Source organism: Clinocottus analis, unplaced genomic scaffold (genome assembly GCF_023055335.1).
Source record: "Clinocottus analis isolate CAN_PGR_092001 unplaced genomic scaffold, fCliAna1.0.p SCAF_14, whole genome shotgun sequence".
NCBI lineage: Eukaryota > Metazoa > Chordata > Actinopteri > Perciformes > Cottidae > Clinocottus > Clinocottus analis.
In genome coordinates this window covers 10,413,914-10,429,358 of record NW_027175865.1, presented here as the reverse complement: position 1 = coordinate 10,429,358, position 15,445 = coordinate 10,413,914, and the positions used below count along the sequence as shown (strand labels likewise).

The following is a 15,445-nucleotide window of genomic DNA, read 5'->3' as shown; positions in this document are numbered from 1 at the left end:
TAACTGACAACTAACGGTCGCTCAAAATCTACCTGTTACTTTGAGTGTGCACTGATATGGAACGCTCTGGTAAACAGGCGTACAGGACATTATGGCTCAATACAGTACACCCCGTGTACTCTATTAGGACTCACTCTTAACCTATCAGAATGCTTTATTTTCACACCTGTATTATAATGTGTGATATTGTACACTTAGTTATTAGGATTTACATATATGCATGACAAATAAAATGTTTAGTATTTTAATTAGAGTGCTGTGAGGGTGCAACTCGCTCAGTAACAACTCACAGCACTTGTGAGAATTACTGAAACATGTAAAGTAATTTTCTTTAAGTGTAATGAAAGATCTGCATGAATTGGGCTCATAAGACCAAACTCATCTTGCTGCTCTGTGTGTGAATTAATCATTTCAACATTGCCTAAATAAACATATTGCACTAAATTCTACTGAAATAGTCCATGCAAGATAAGCCACAACTTGTTTTGTCATACATTTAATTAAATTCATTTTTTATAAGAAGCATTTACAAAAATATCTTGGCTTTATAGGTACGGCTAGATTCCTGATTTACAAGCATAGATATACAATACAGTACATTGCGCATCACTATATTTCATATCAAACCATTCCCATTATCGGATAATACATACATCTCAAGATCTGCATTCCATAAACCCATAACAAGATAGAGAGAGTGAGAGTGAGAGTGAGAGTGAGAGAGAGAGAGAGAGAGAGAGAGAATAAAGACATTGCGAACTAGCTCTTTAAGTGAATCAGCTCCATGCTTGATTTGTGCTCATTACTTTAAGGCATCTCATTGGATAAAAACGATCCTTCTTGCTCATTGGCTTTAAGGTCAGATGATGCCACAGAGATGTTTGCCACTTAAATTACAACCCAAAAGGTTGCTCTCCATTTAGTCTTTTTTTTTGTTTGTTTATCTGGGGCGGGTCTGACCCCCTTTTGTATAATCATTCAGAAGCACAGACGCCTCCCATGTCCTTCTTTCTCGCCGGCGGCAGAAAAAAAGGGTTCTAAGTTGAGAGACCTGGTTTCACCCCCTGCACTCAGGATATAGTTGCATATGCCGCAGGATGTGTAGAACGAAGTGCATGCTGTATTACAGCAAGCGATTAGGAACTGACTCTGTTTTATTGTTGTGCAAGTCCCTTTTGGTGATGCATTATCATGGTGATGCTGTGGTGTGTCCATTGTAGGAGATCTGAGGAATGCCGTTGCTGGAGTTGTCCAGGATCTCCTGTTAGGGGACACACAAACACACTTAACTTAACACCCACTGCCCAACACAAACTTTAAAATCTTCTTTGGTCACGAAACATCAAATGTCCTTTAACTGTTAGAGCCTCAAGTTGGGATAGTTCGTACTGTTGACAAGCTGAGCATTAAGAAGCTCTCTTCTGCGGCCGCCTCCTACCTTCTCGGTCATCTCATGCGAGTGGTGTAGCGAGTGTTCCCTCTCAAGGAACATCCTCTGCTGCTCTGAGCTCGCCAGACGACAGGTGAGCCACGTGGATAAGGTACAGGAAGAGATCCCTGTACAAGACAGGAGAAGGGAAACCAGCTGAAGAAACACGTGATGGTTCTTCAATTCAAGGGAAGAGGGGGCCGCCATGCTAGTGTCGTGCCTCTACGATGCCAACCTCACCCTGTTGGTTGGTCCATCATCGAGATCCACACTGAAATATCACAACAACTATAGGATGGATTGAGCTGGAATTCTGTACAGACGTAAATGATCCCATGAGGATGAATCCATAATGGCTTTGGTAATCCCCTGACCTTTATTCTATCACAACCAGCACTGCAACGTTTTCACAAATCTGTTGAGATGTCTAGACATCTATTGAATGAATTACTGTGAAATTGAATGCAGATGTTTATGTCAGCCTCAGGTAATCGTCCACATTTCTGTGCCACCATAAGGTATTTTAATTTCCATTAGGCTCAGCAGTAATTTGTGCTCATCACATTTTTGCTAACCTGCTAGAATAAGATGGTAAACATTATGTCTGCTAAACATCAACATGTTAGCATTGTCACTGCAAACATTGTAGTATGCTGACGTTAGCATTTAGCTTAAAGCCCTTTTGTGAAGACAGAAGAAGAGTGGCAAAAGACATAAAGTGTAGGTAGACGAAAGTAAACTGTTATGGAGAAACATCAGTCTTACTATGGAGAGGTGGAGCTATCATGTGTGACTCATAGTACTAGGTTTGGGAAAATCACCTGTATTGTTACATATGAAAAGCTGCTTTGCTTTGGATTTAAAGCTTTGAATATAACTATTCTCTTTAAATAATTGAACAAAGGTGTATTTGAACAACATTCCTCTATCATGACAGCATACACACGTCACATACAGAATTAACATGTGTGCTGCACAGTGTGAGGCATTGTATCACATCGTGGTGTCATGTTTTGTTTACCCAGACACGCCAGAGTCATGGCAGCCAGATGGATCGAGTGCATGGAGTCTGGTCGTTTGTTCAGCGCCCGGACAAACTGGAAGTTGAGGATCCCACCAATCAGCCCACAGATACAGCATGCCGAAAATAGGATCATCTGAGGGATAGAGACAGTGAATGGTTTATGTTGCTGCAAACAGAAGAATTGATATCTTATCAACACAACTGTAAACAAACTGACAAAATGTGATGAGTTGTGAGATATATAAACTACTATTGAGTTTCCATTTCCATCATTCTGATGTTTTCTATAACAGCTACTCTGATGAGTAATACATATCTGTCAAAATAAATCTAATTTCCTATTTCCTCTCAAAGCACTCTGTCTCTTCCAGAAATATTGCATGGCTTGTAAATATGCTTGCATCACTCACTTGTTTGTGTGTGCGTGTCTTGTGCATTGGTTGGTGGGATTTTCCATTCAGTATTTCATTAATAACATTTTACGGATTAGCTCCTGAGAATAGTAAAGCAGCAAAATCTAATTTTCGCCAGCAGGATCTGATGGAAAAAGGACCGCAGTTCCGTTACTTTGCAATCAAAACAATAAAATCCAATCGATTTAATTCTACTCCCCGTTTATTGTGCGTGTGTGTGTGTGTGTGTGTGTGTGTGTGTGTGTGTGTGTGTGTGTGTGTGTGTGTGTGTGTATTGTGTCAGGAGTTCAGGTTTTCATTCATTGCTCCCAGTACAGATGCCTTTAGTGCCTTTAACCGCATGGAAAAGGGCATCTCCAATTTCAGTCATTACTCGGTGAAGTATGGAAAGCGGCTCGCAGGACTCCGGAGCCAAACCAACCTAATGCAATCATCACCCCGCAGGCAAACACGGAAAGATGGTATGGAAAGAGATGAGGAGAGGGAGATGGAGAGAGTCAGAGCATCAAAATGACTTGCGGGGAATTAGATTGAGAAGAGGAAATAGATGGATGAGAGAGCCGAAAAAGGGAAAGACACGGGGTTGAAGATGGCGACACAGACAATAGGTGAGGATGGATACGATGAGACAGAGGGAGAGAAAGGTTGAGGGATGTCTCTGTTACAGCAGATTGTGCTGACATTGATCCATCATTAGTGCCCTCCCCGCAGGAGACAGAAGGAGTTAGACAGAGAAACACGAGGACTCGGACACAGAGAGACTGCGACGCGATCGCTGAGCAAAGATAGATGGAAAGAACGACAGAGAGAAGAGGAGAGGTGACTGCTCGTCTCCTCTAGTTTCCTCAGATGTCTTTTTCAGAGCACACTGTACGCACCGGCAGGACTGAACACACACACACACACACACACACACACACACACACACGTGTACACACAAGCACTTTTGGGTGACAGGTCCTGCAGTTTTTACTAATAAACTTCTAGGGGTAGACAATAGGTAAATATTCTTGACACAGGCGCTACAAATATAATTGGACCTTTCATAATTTATGTGCAAAAATGAATATAATGATGAGTGACAGCACATGATATCGTCAAGTCATTAAAAAAATGCCAATCATCTCAAAAACGATGTGTCTGGACCCATTTTGAGTTTTGTCTGCTAACAGGATTACAGTCTATAATTGATTTATTTTGTGATTCAAAAGTCACCAATCTATCAGAATTTTACTTAGATTTAAATTTATACTTTTTCAAAAGCATTAATGTTCAAAATCAGTTATTGGCTTACTGGATGAGAAGATTGGCAGCACTCTCATCTCTTTGTTGAATCTACAGCCAGCTGCCAGCTATCTTAGCTTAGCATAGCATAAAGACCGTAAACAGCCATGGCTCTGTCCAAGGGTAACTAATTTAACAAATAAGATATAATTACTCTGTGGATTTTAGAAATGCTGTGAGGGGGGACGAAGACAAGCAGCTATTCCCACTTGCATCCAGTCTTTATGCTAGGCTAAGCTAAGCTAACCAGCCGCTTGCCAGCTTCATATATTTACTTATGAGAGCAAAACTCCAGCAGCACTTGCAGTTCATAGGACAACACAATTGTTTAAACTTTAGACCAATGTGTGTTGCCTTGTGGCCTTCAGGAGTCCCCCAAGCTAAAACACATTGGTCTAAAAATCAAGTATAATTCAAGTGTTGGGGGAGTTTTTCCCTCTTCAAACCTTTCCCTTCTCCATGCACCTTGAAAGGAGGTAAAGTTGTTCCATAAACCCATACTCTGCATTATATTTACTGTACAGATATTAGAGTTGTATCAATCTTGAATTATTCCTTTAAAACACTTTGACTCCCCAATGAGTCACATCCCTGTAGAGCCTGTTCTGTTTGCTGCAACAGGAAAATGTTGTTTATGGAAAGAGACCACAAATTAATACGAAAGGACAACAAAAAAGGCAAGTGGGAAACAGAGGAACTAAATATATATATATATATATATATATACATGCACTTACAATAAGACCTGTCCTCTTGCGTGCACATAGCACTCCGCACATCCCACAGACCAGAAACTGGAAAGAGAGAGAGAGAACAACAAATGAGTAAATAAGCAGTTTCAGAAGTTGTTGTCTTAAGAAAATGACTGGTTAAGAAACTATATATATATATATATATATATATATATATATATATATATATATATATATATATATATATATATATATATCAAATCTATTTGTATTACTCCATTCTCCTCATGCTGACAACAGGAAAAGGGTGAATGTATTCTTTACACTCAGTTATTCAGATGCAACTTTCTCCCTCTAAAAATAGAGTGTGTTATTCTTTCAGCAGGAAGCCACGTTGTCCTGGATGTCAATGATTCAGCCTGAACAGGATCAGCACGGTGGCGTATTACGCTGGCAGACTACGCTTCCAAGTGGGAATGAGATGCAAGCTGCATTGTTTTGCTGAAAATTTCTGGAAACAGTTGTCAGATTGTGTGTGTGTGTGTGTGTGTGTGTGTTTGTGACCAGACTCAAGGTCCACTCACTATCTTATACAAAACATTCTGCCCTATCTTGTAGCCTTCCTCAGTAGATGAAGTTCGCTAGATTGAAAAAAAACTGAAGGGAACTTTTTTTGTCAAATTTTCTTAATTTTGTTGTTAAACATAAAAAAAACTCATCACATGAAAATTGGAGTTTCTGTTTCACTTCTAAATTGTTCTTTTTATTCTAGTGTTTATAGAAAAAAATCTAAATATTTAATGTACTATATATGTAATATACAAGACACAATGGCTAAGAATTTCAACTTTGATATGCCTCTGAAGGTAAACTTTAAGGACTGGTCACATTAAATAAAGTTAAGGACTTTTGAATGACCTTCAAGTTATCAAAAGGTTGCCCAATAACTTGGGAAAATATTTGAATAAATGAATTTAAGTAATCTCATGTATAAAGAAACATAACTGTAAATGTCTTGACAAATATAAGATATGCATGAGGATCCCTTATACTTGGACATTTAATCTACTTTGAGGACAGCGTCAGTCTGTCCTAATGACTGCCAGTTCCGGAGATATTTGGGTAATCACGAGTCAGCGGCTGACTCAGCAGACAGATTTCACCAGCTGTGAGGTTGAACACAAACCTGTCATGCTGCATAACAGCTTTGAAGCAACTTTAACACTCTACATGCACTCACACTCAAACCTACAATCTATATAACATCACCGATTTATTTCTCTCCACATATGTCCATGTATCGCATGGGGCTTTGAGACTTTGTTTCTCGAAGACTCATATTTCCTGATATTACCTTACAGGAATGCTCAGCAACATATAGACTGCCCTACCTCATATAAAAGTCGCTGAATCAAAGTTATATATACACGAAATGTGAGAAACATAACTTTTCATTGCTCCACAACAATAATTCAGAGAGCAGCTCAGTAACAGGAGGAGACGTATGCAGAGGAATGAGGATATGATTGTGAGTAAAAGCTTTAACCCTTTAAAGCATCCTGCAACAACTCAAGCATGAATGAATGAAACCAATATTCAACTAGCACCAGGGGCATCGAGCAGGCCAAATTACTTGGTGCTTCTTAACATCTAATGGACAAACATATTTAGTCACATACAATATAAACATAACCAAAACCTTGAGTATTCACTGTATCCTTAATGGGGCCCAGCCACAACTTTAACAACCCTAGTGGTTGTATGAACAAAAATCCATTTCTCTCACAAACAAACAAATGTGTATAATACATATCACATAACAGAATCATGAACCGACTTTCATAGATTTCTTTTAATTTGTTTTAAATGTTTTAAGTGATATTTTGTTGAATTATGAGGTTAGTTAGTTATAGTTGTTCCAGTTTTAGATGTAATAAAGCCTGTCTGAAACTCACTTTATGAATTAGATACATTAGAACCCAACTTTTGCTAATATCTTACAGTCCAAAACAAAACAGCAATACATATTATACAGATATTTAGCAGCCTGCTCACAGAGTGATGCTTTTTAGTAAAATAGTTCCCCTTTATAGCCTCCATATCACTCCTGGATATACTCATCCTCTCTGGAAGTAAACAAAGGAAAGTTAGGACAAAAGTTGTTCCCATGACGTACACAGAGTCCGCTCCACACCGGGGACGCGTCGCCCTGCTGCGGCTTGTGCTGGCCCCGGACCCAGCTGATGCCAACGGCTCCCAGGACGATGCTCGCCACACCGAGGCCCACCTCCACCACGGACAGCAGGAGCAGGCTCCACAGGATCTTGCGGTCTGAGCACATCCTGCCCCGGGCATCTCTCCAACTCCAGCAGGAGGCGGACAAGGGGCGAGAGTGGAAGTCCGCTTCTCGGTGCTCCGAGGGCGGCGCCGCTCTATTCCTTCATACCCTGGCCGGGAAAAGGCGATTATCCGAACAATTAGGTCCAAAATAGAGGAGAAGGGTTAAAGTAAACACAACTGGGGGATGGAAGCTGGCTCTGAGCTTCGCTGAAGTTCCTCCGCTTGCTCAAGTGCCTCTGTGTCGCCGAGCGCTGTCCAAGGTAGTTAGTAAGCTCCACTGCAAACACACACAGGCAACGCGCGGGTTCGCGCGCATGCAGAGACACGCGGGCTGTAGAGGTCCGGAGAGATAAGAGACCACGAGACGCAGCCTCCACCCACATGTGCAAACAATCAACACTATAAAGCTGACAGTCTTCAGGCTCATCGTGCTGCTCGTTAAATGGACGTGATCACGTGTTCAACAAGCTTCAATGCAATTAAATACAATAAACAGACGAATTGCAATGACGAAATACGATTGATTGAAGCAGTGCAACAGAAAAAAAACTCCATCCTTCTCGGAGTGTGGTGCTCGAAACTTAATGGTAAGTGATACTACATATCACTAGATCGGGAAGATACAACTCTTGGTACCTTCAAAGTCGTCACATGCAGCTTTTACAAATCAGACTCATACTGGAATGTTGTCGTAAATACATCACTTCAGACCTTGTATTTAGTTCACTAGTAAAATCTAACTGAGTTAGCCTCCTTTACAGACTCTTTGAAAAGGAGGGATAGCCTGGATATATTCAATCTTATCGACAGCCCTGAATACATTTAACATGACATCAATAAAGATATAGAATTACACTGAATCATCTAGTAAATTGAATAAATGAACTTTTAATTAATTAGCAGTGACATATTGTTCGCTTATAAAGTGTTTACCCAAAGTACAAATCCAACAAAAAAACACATGTTTCCAGTTAGATCTACTGGTGACGTCAGACAGCAGCCCGCGGCGCTGTTAATTCTTCTGTATTATGTCCTGCAGCTGTAGCGCTTTTTGAAAGCTATAATGTTAATGTGTGGGGCGGTTCACATGTTGAGTCTCAAGAGTGTGGGAAGTGCCAGTTGTTCTGTTGCAGCTTCAGTCATGTGGATTTAAAGAGTCATGTGATCCGTGGTCATGAAAATATTAAATATAAGTACATGTTTTTTTTAATGTCATGCAATTAATGAAAACAAATATAATGGAGCAAACGTAACAACTTTCTCAAAAAATAATAATTGAGTAAGAGTACAAAATATGTTGCATTAAAACCACTCTGACAAGTTCAACTTTTTTTTTAAAGGGAGGAAAGTAGCAAGCTGTTACAAACCCACTGATAACAACATGTAGCATGTAAAGATAATCGGATGGTTATTGTGGTGGCAAATTTATATTACCCGCTGTTGAGTCTTTTTAAGCTGAAAGGATGACCAGTTTAAAACAGAATTTGTCTATTAATCATGTATTCTTGCAAGAAGAGCCCCAGTTATACAGAGTCTCAAGGAATCTGTAGAAGTAAGCACTTAAGACAATAAGTCACATATGAGTTATCGGGAGTGACCAGGATGGCTATGTATTGATCATAATGCTTTAGGCAATGACAGACAAAAGTAATGTGAGGTCAGCTTTGTTACAAGACATACTGATGTATAAATCCTGCTCTTAAGGTCCCCATAAGTACTTTATTACTTAACTTTAAAATGATTAGCATGAACACAACAGACTCACTGGCTGTCAGCATCCTCAGGTAAGAGGATGTGCATGCTGAGACAGCTGCTGCACAGCCCCACTCAATGCAAGCAGTTATGGTATGTAGTAATAGTTTGGTCACAGTTAACTTTGGTAAGAATATAAAATATAACTAAGTATATAAAATTGCCATTATACAATTTTCAAGTCTGTTTGGATGCAAATGAGCATAAACACTGCAAACTGTCCCTCTCATAAAAAATGTAAAGCCGGTGGAACATTTAGTCAAAATACTTTCATGTCCCTTTAGAGCAGCTGGTGATTGTTTTGATATTCTGCAGGACCCAAAATGAAGCTGCTCTGACAAGTAAAACAAGATAAGTAAACTTTGTGGCTTTTCTCTCATCCTTTCTTTCGATCCAAGAATCAGTGACATTCCCATATATGAGCATTTAATACCTTTATTTTAATTATATAAAGTCATACAAAAATAAGGTTGAAGCTATGACATCTAGAGTAAAACAAATGTTAAATAATCATTAGTCACCTTGCGCCCTTAACATTGATAAAAAAGATATTGCCATTATCAGCCAGGATCATACTCGTTACAAGAGTAACAACACGCTCACAGAGAAGCAGTCACTGTCATGGTTTGAGTTTCCTGTTTTATTTTGAAGTCCGTGTCTCTTGTGTCCTCTGTTTCCCTGCACTTCCTTCCCCTGTGATTGGCCCAATCCCAGTCTCTACCCTAAACCCTCAATAAGCCCTGAACCCTCAGAGACTCACTGACGTCAGCTGCTAACTGGTTGAGTGTGAGAGTCTGTGAGGTTTGAGCTGGTGTAAATATGAATGGAACAGCACTTTACTGCAACGTCACGTGACTACATTAAAACATATTGTGTACAATTATGTATCTATTTTATTCTTTTTTTCACTTGTTTAAACGTCTTCCTCACAAGATGAGCAGTCATTTTATATTATATATTCACTCGTTTTTGTCAAAATAAAATGTTTTATGAATGTACAGAAACATATATATATATATATATATATATATATATATATATATATATATATATATATATATATATATATATATATATATATATATATATACATATATTCTGCTTGCGTTCCTCTAATTCATTTGTTTTAATGTTCCATAATGTTGTAAAGGTATTTTATTTCCTTAGGTTAAGTCAGCATCTAATGTTGACTTACGGAAAGGGTTCATAAAGGGCTCAAAATGTCTGCCACAGAGCCCTCAGGCAATCCATGATGTAACACTGGGACATCCCTAAACCCTCAAGGACTTCGCGGGAGCGCGCCTCAAAGTCCGTGAGTCCGTAAGGGTGGAGATTGGGATTGGGCCATAGTCTGCTGATTGTCTACCGTGTCCCTAATTGTTCCCTTCTGTGTCTATTCACCTGCCTTTCCTTGTGTATTTAAACTCTGTTTGTCTCTTCCCCCATTGTCAGATCATTTGTTTAAGTTTGTACTGTGAGTGTGCCTGTGTCCTGCTTGTTCCTCTTCCTTTTTTTTATTTTTAATTCAGCCTTTTGGAGACCCGTCTTGTTTTGTTTGCATCGTCATTTGGGTATTCTTTCTCAGAAGCTACCACGTCACAGTCCCTTTTGTATTTACCCAGATTTGCATCCCCCTCTCTCTTACGAGCACCAACCTTTATCCTTTATGGTGTCTGAAACAAATAATGAAATCACAAGTGTACAAATTACATCACAGATAAGCAAATACTAGACACAAACTGTCAAAAGCCTCTCTGTCTCTACATCTCCTGGTCCTACTGGATCATTTATTCTCAATAAACAAGCCGGCAACACATGTTAATAGGATGGTTTAACTATTGTGAGATGGATTTTTGCTTCAGAAAACACTCTGAACATTTGAGTGGGAGTGTCACGACCGGGTGTGGATGGACAGAGACTCGGGTGCAGAGGGACAAGACCGGAGACAGGTTGCAGCAAAATCCCAAAAGCACTAAGTCCACACAAAAAAGGCACAAAAAAGGCAGGAACAAAACAGCAGGAGCACTTGACCATAGCACTATACACACACCGGTATTAAACGACAAACAACGCTCTGACAGCAGACAATAGAGGGGAAACACAGGTGCAGACCATAAAAGAATCAGGGGACACACGGGAGTGGCTCAGGGCAGGTGAAGGGAATGAAACAACCACTTGCACAATCAGGATTAAGGCATACAGGGGGCAGGAAGTACAGGGACACAGAGGAAACAAGACAAACTACAAAATAAAACAGGAAGACACCCGTGGCTTCCTGTGATAGGGAGATGATTACATGAAAGTGTTGAGAAACAAAGTTTATAGGAGGTTATCAAAATTGTTACATTCATAACATTAACAAAATCAGCCTACCGGCACCTCGAAAGCGCACCAATTTGTAGACAGAGTAGCTGTTTCTCCTTTTTTTAAAGTCTTTAAGCTAACTGTCTACGACAGAGACAAAACATTCCCAAAACATACAACATTCCCATGGCTTATTTCAGCCAGTTGATCACAAATACTTAAAACAGAATACAGTGTGCAGCTTCCTCAAGTATCTATCTGCACGTATGAGCCACTATCAAACAACGTTCTCATTGACGTCTTCATGTAAAGTACCACTCATAAAGGTCATGAACGACATGGAAATTTCGGTCTCTTGAAATGTGGTCGCAGGCGAGGCAGACAGGATGAATGAATTCATTGCTGGTTGACAGCAGATGAGGAGTGGCTGTGAAGAACTTCCTCCACTCAAAGTAACGTGCGTACGCCTCATCATTCATGTTGAGCAGAAAGTCTGCCAGTGACTTTGCATCTGGGAAATCATTTATGTGAATGAAGGCGTCGCCGGGAAGAAACTGCTCGTAGTTTTCTCTGGGCGGACCCAAAACTACAGGAACCGTCCCCGCCACGAGGGGCCCGTTAACCTTCTCTGTGATGTAGTCTCTGTGGATCGAGTTCTCAAATGAGAGGTAAAACTTACAGCTAGCAATGGTTGAATAATATTCATCGTAACTCAAAAGTGGCCCTCCAAAAACTTTACCAAAGACGTGGATCTTGATGTGTTTGGATAGGTTACGATAATATTGTTCTCTCACAGCCGTTCCAGTATAAAGCAGGTTGTTACTGACAATCCAGCACACTAGTTTGTCTTTCTTGGGCAGAACAAAGTCATCTTTCACTGTCTGTCTGATTGTGAGCTCATTCCTGACGGTGATGTCAGCGTCTCTTCTGTAGCTCAGTGTTAAGTTGAACAGGTGGTCCAGGCCCGGCAACTTTCCTGTGTTCCTCGGCGACTCCACGTTGTACCAAATCCACTTCTGAAAAGATGGACGCGGGTCCTGCGGCAGGTTTTTTAAATTCCAGTTTATATTTTTTTGGTAGAAAATGACTCCCTGTGCCTTGCTGTAGAGGGATCTATTATCTGTCAGAACACAGCTATCAATGTGGAAGTAGCTAGAGCAGACTTTAAAATCAAACTTCACACCGATAGGCCAGAACCACAGCAGGACTATGGGCTTTTCATGTGGCTCCACGACCTGACGATATTCCTCTTGAGATAATGTAGGGGGGCAAACGGGAGACATTGGCTCAAAATACAGAACAAATGCCAGAATAGATCCCATGAGGCAGATGGCGCCTATATTTCCTGAGCACAATGTTTTCTTGGAAGCCGACATCATCATCATCATCATCTGTGGAAGTAGAGAGTGAAGCATAGACTTAGATAACTACCTCAGGAGTTGTAGCAAATAGCGACTATCACACCACATCTTGTTTACTACTGCAACAGCAAAGCGTTTTGAATTTACTCAGATTCACGCTTCTGCCTTTGGTTTATGGGTGTTGTAGATTTAAGACTTGTCCACCATGTTAAATTACAGATAAAACATATTTTTTAAGAGACAAAGATGAAATACTTCAAACTGGTGTCCATAACATAAAGCTACAGGGTTCTGACATTATCCTGGATCTTCATATGATTTGACAAATTTTTGCGAATTGTTAAAAAAAAAATATATATAGCGGCCCCTCACGCAAGGTTTTCTTTTTAGCCAGCTCGCCACAGCTGTTAAAATCTGTCAAGGACAATTGTCATTTCTGCTGAAACAATTGAATGTTGTCGGCCCCTCTGAAATTAAGGACCCGTTGATATAAAAACAACCAAGAATTTCAAGTTATGGCTATGGGGGCTTATCAAACAATCAATTCTTACAATTATTTAGCATTTTAAATAATCTTTTAAAAGCAACACACCAGCTATTAATTATTATTTTGAGCAACAGGTAGAACAAAAGCTGAAGATTTGAATTGTCTCTCAAATAATTACCTTGTAATGCTAAAGATTTAGAGATCTATTACAGTTAATATTCTCATTCAATTAAGATCACCACTGAATAAAACATGATGTTTTCACCTTTCCAGAGTCTCAGAGCTGGATGTCTCTTTCTCCTAATCAGTAGACCAACAGTAACAGACACACATCTTAATAGTATGGATAACTTCCTGAAGTCAGCAAGAAAAACCAGTTATTCTACTTTTAACTACACACACGATTCTGTAGACTGATGATCGTGATCATATTCAAAGTGTTGTACACACAAAAAGAATCAATAAACAAACAGCTTTCCAAGCAACGTTGACATTGTGTACTCAGAGCATTTAAAACAAATGGAAAGGCCAGCCTGGACAAACAAAACAGCAAAAGAATAAAACGTCTACAAAGTTGACTTGCTGGTTCAAGAAGTCAAATGAATTATACGGAATAAATTATACATTTAATATATTCATCAAAATAAATTAATAAAGTAAACCATGTGGGGCTAAACTGCAACATCAGGGAGGTCAGTATATAGTAGATGTAATTTAAAAAGTAAATCCTCACAATATATGTAAGCAAGTCATGAGTAACTACTTCACATGAACCAAACCAATTGACCTATTCACAACAATAAGGTGACTAAAACCACACAATAAAATGACCATGCAAAATTGCTGCTCTACTGTGTCCCCAACTTCAGCCTTGCACAAAGCCCTATTAGAAAAATACAACATAAAAGGGCTATAAACTATTTAAAAAGGACATTCAAATGTAACAGGCCTGGTAAAAACAGTGGTTGGCTCCTCTAATGTATTTGTTATAAAACAAAAAAAATAACACATTAATATACAAAAGGAACGTTAACCAATTCTTCATAAACATTGGAATTGGAAAAGTAGATCTACCTTTCAAGACTGGATCACGGTCGCCTCCCCCAGTTGGAAACACTTGTATTTCTTGGCTGATGTGCAATCACTCCAAGTTGTTGTCCCTCATCGAACTTAAAGTCTGACAAATAACAATTGGAATTGAATGTTAGGAACTGAAACTATGATATCATGTTTCTATAACATCCGTAGTAAAATTCTGTTTTTAGACATGTATAAAGAGAAGAGCCTACCAAACCAGTCCTCCAACAAAGGCGGTCCTCGGCTGCTTTCTCGCGTCTGTCAAAGTGAAAGAAAAAGCCCCAGGTGAGCTTCCCAGCCCTTTTTAAAGGCTTTTCCCTTTTGCTTGGGTCCTAATAGTAGGCTGCCCCCTGCCTGTTACCTGCCTTCCCACACAATAATCATAATATTAATAATGACAGTTTACAGTTTTAATGGTGCCTTTAAAAGGGACCCAAGGACACTTTACACATGCAGAGCTACAAGAACCGAGAATAAGAATAAATCCAGCTTGGGTGAGCATTGAGGTTTACATGACCGTGATGCAGCATTACAGATCTCTGTGGGAAGAGAAGTTAAAACTGTAGGAGCTGCCAAAACTAGCGTCTTCTCTCCATGTGGAGACACTATCTTAAATAAAGGTCCCCACTAAAGTGTGCCTTTCCCAGCCTTCTCTACAAAAAACAAAAAGTTCAATAATCCCACATACAGTGGATTCCTCTCATCCTTCTTTAATTAAATCAAAGCATTTAAACCGACCAGCAAACACAACCCAATAAACACGCATCAACTCATTCAGGCTTTCTTTGTGCCCATGTGTGGTTGAGGGTTTTAACTAATCAATGATTAATTACTTGCTACAGAGTAAAAGCGACTACCGCAGGATAGAAAATCCTTAAGTTGTGTGTTACAATAAGCTGTACTGTTTAATGGGTGGGTTCAAATATTTTACTAGTGTTGACATATAAAGGCTATAAAAAGGGTAATGACAGATGGAGACAGAGCATGCATGAAATGAAATGAAATGAAAAGTACTTTATTAATCTCCAAGGAGAAATTCTTTGTCGTACTAGCAGCATCCCAATGCCATAAACTAAGTTAAACACACAGATGATAAAATAAAATAAATAATAACAGGAACAGCGGGTAACAGATGTATACATAAGTAAGAAATAAGTATAAACATATATATACACATACATGCAAGCAAGCGGAATGGATACATACATATATATATATATACACACATCCGCACACATATACATACACACATACATACATATCTACATATGCGTATATACAC

At 39.5% G+C, this 15,445-nt stretch overlaps 2 protein-coding genes across 3 annotated transcripts; both read right to left on the bottom strand.

Annotated features, from left to right (window-relative positions):
- Positions 1-1,097: 1,097 nt before the first annotated feature.
- On the bottom strand, positions 1,098-7,423 carry LOC137785131 (transmembrane protein 196). 2 transcript variants are annotated; one of them, XM_068576185.1, is made up of 5 exons: positions 7,019-7,423; positions 4,888-4,944; positions 2,451-2,586; positions 1,439-1,557; positions 1,098-1,261 (listed from the first exon to the last, which is right to left on the bottom strand). In XM_068576185.1, the coding sequence occupies exons 1-5, from the start codon at positions 7,181-7,183 to the stop codon at positions 1,190-1,192; spliced, it is 549 nt and encodes a 182-aa protein (XP_068432286.1). In that variant the 5' UTR covers positions 7,184-7,423; the 3' UTR covers positions 1,098-1,189. The 2 variants fall into 2 exon arrangements, with proteins under 2 accessions (XP_068432286.1, XP_068432287.1); XM_068576186.1 differs by having other exon boundaries at positions 7,037-7,423.
- A 4,117-nt stretch (positions 7,424-11,540) lies between these two features.
- Positions 11,541-14,237, bottom strand: LOC137784784 (4-galactosyl-N-acetylglucosaminide 3-alpha-L-fucosyltransferase 9-like). Its single transcript, XM_068575701.1, has 2 exons — positions 14,161-14,237; positions 11,541-12,629 (listed from the first exon to the last, which is right to left on the bottom strand). The coding sequence occupies exon 2, from the start codon at positions 12,627-12,629 to the stop codon at positions 11,541-11,543; it is 1,089 nt and encodes a 362-aa protein (XP_068431802.1). The 5' UTR covers positions 14,161-14,237.
- Between the last annotated feature and the right edge of the window lie 1,208 nt (positions 14,238-15,445).

Bases quoted from the DNA above. Each gene is read 5' to 3' on its own strand.
- LOC137785131 (XM_068576185.1), bottom strand. From the start codon at position 7,183: ATGTGCTCAGACCGCAAGATCCTGTGGAGCCTGCTCCTGCTGTCCGTG. The intron at 4,945-7,018 runs GTACGTCATGGG...CTCTCTTTCCAG, and splicing joins CGGTGTGGAGCGGACTCTGT to TTTCTGGTCTGTGGGATGTG. The intron at 1,558-2,450 runs GTAAACAAAACA...TGTCTTGTACAG, and splicing joins CATGACTCTGGCGTGTCTGG to GGATCTCTTCCTGTACCTTA.
- LOC137784784 (XM_068575701.1), bottom strand. From the start codon at position 12,629: ATGATGATGATGATGATGTCGGCTTCCAAGAAAACATTGTGCTCAGGA.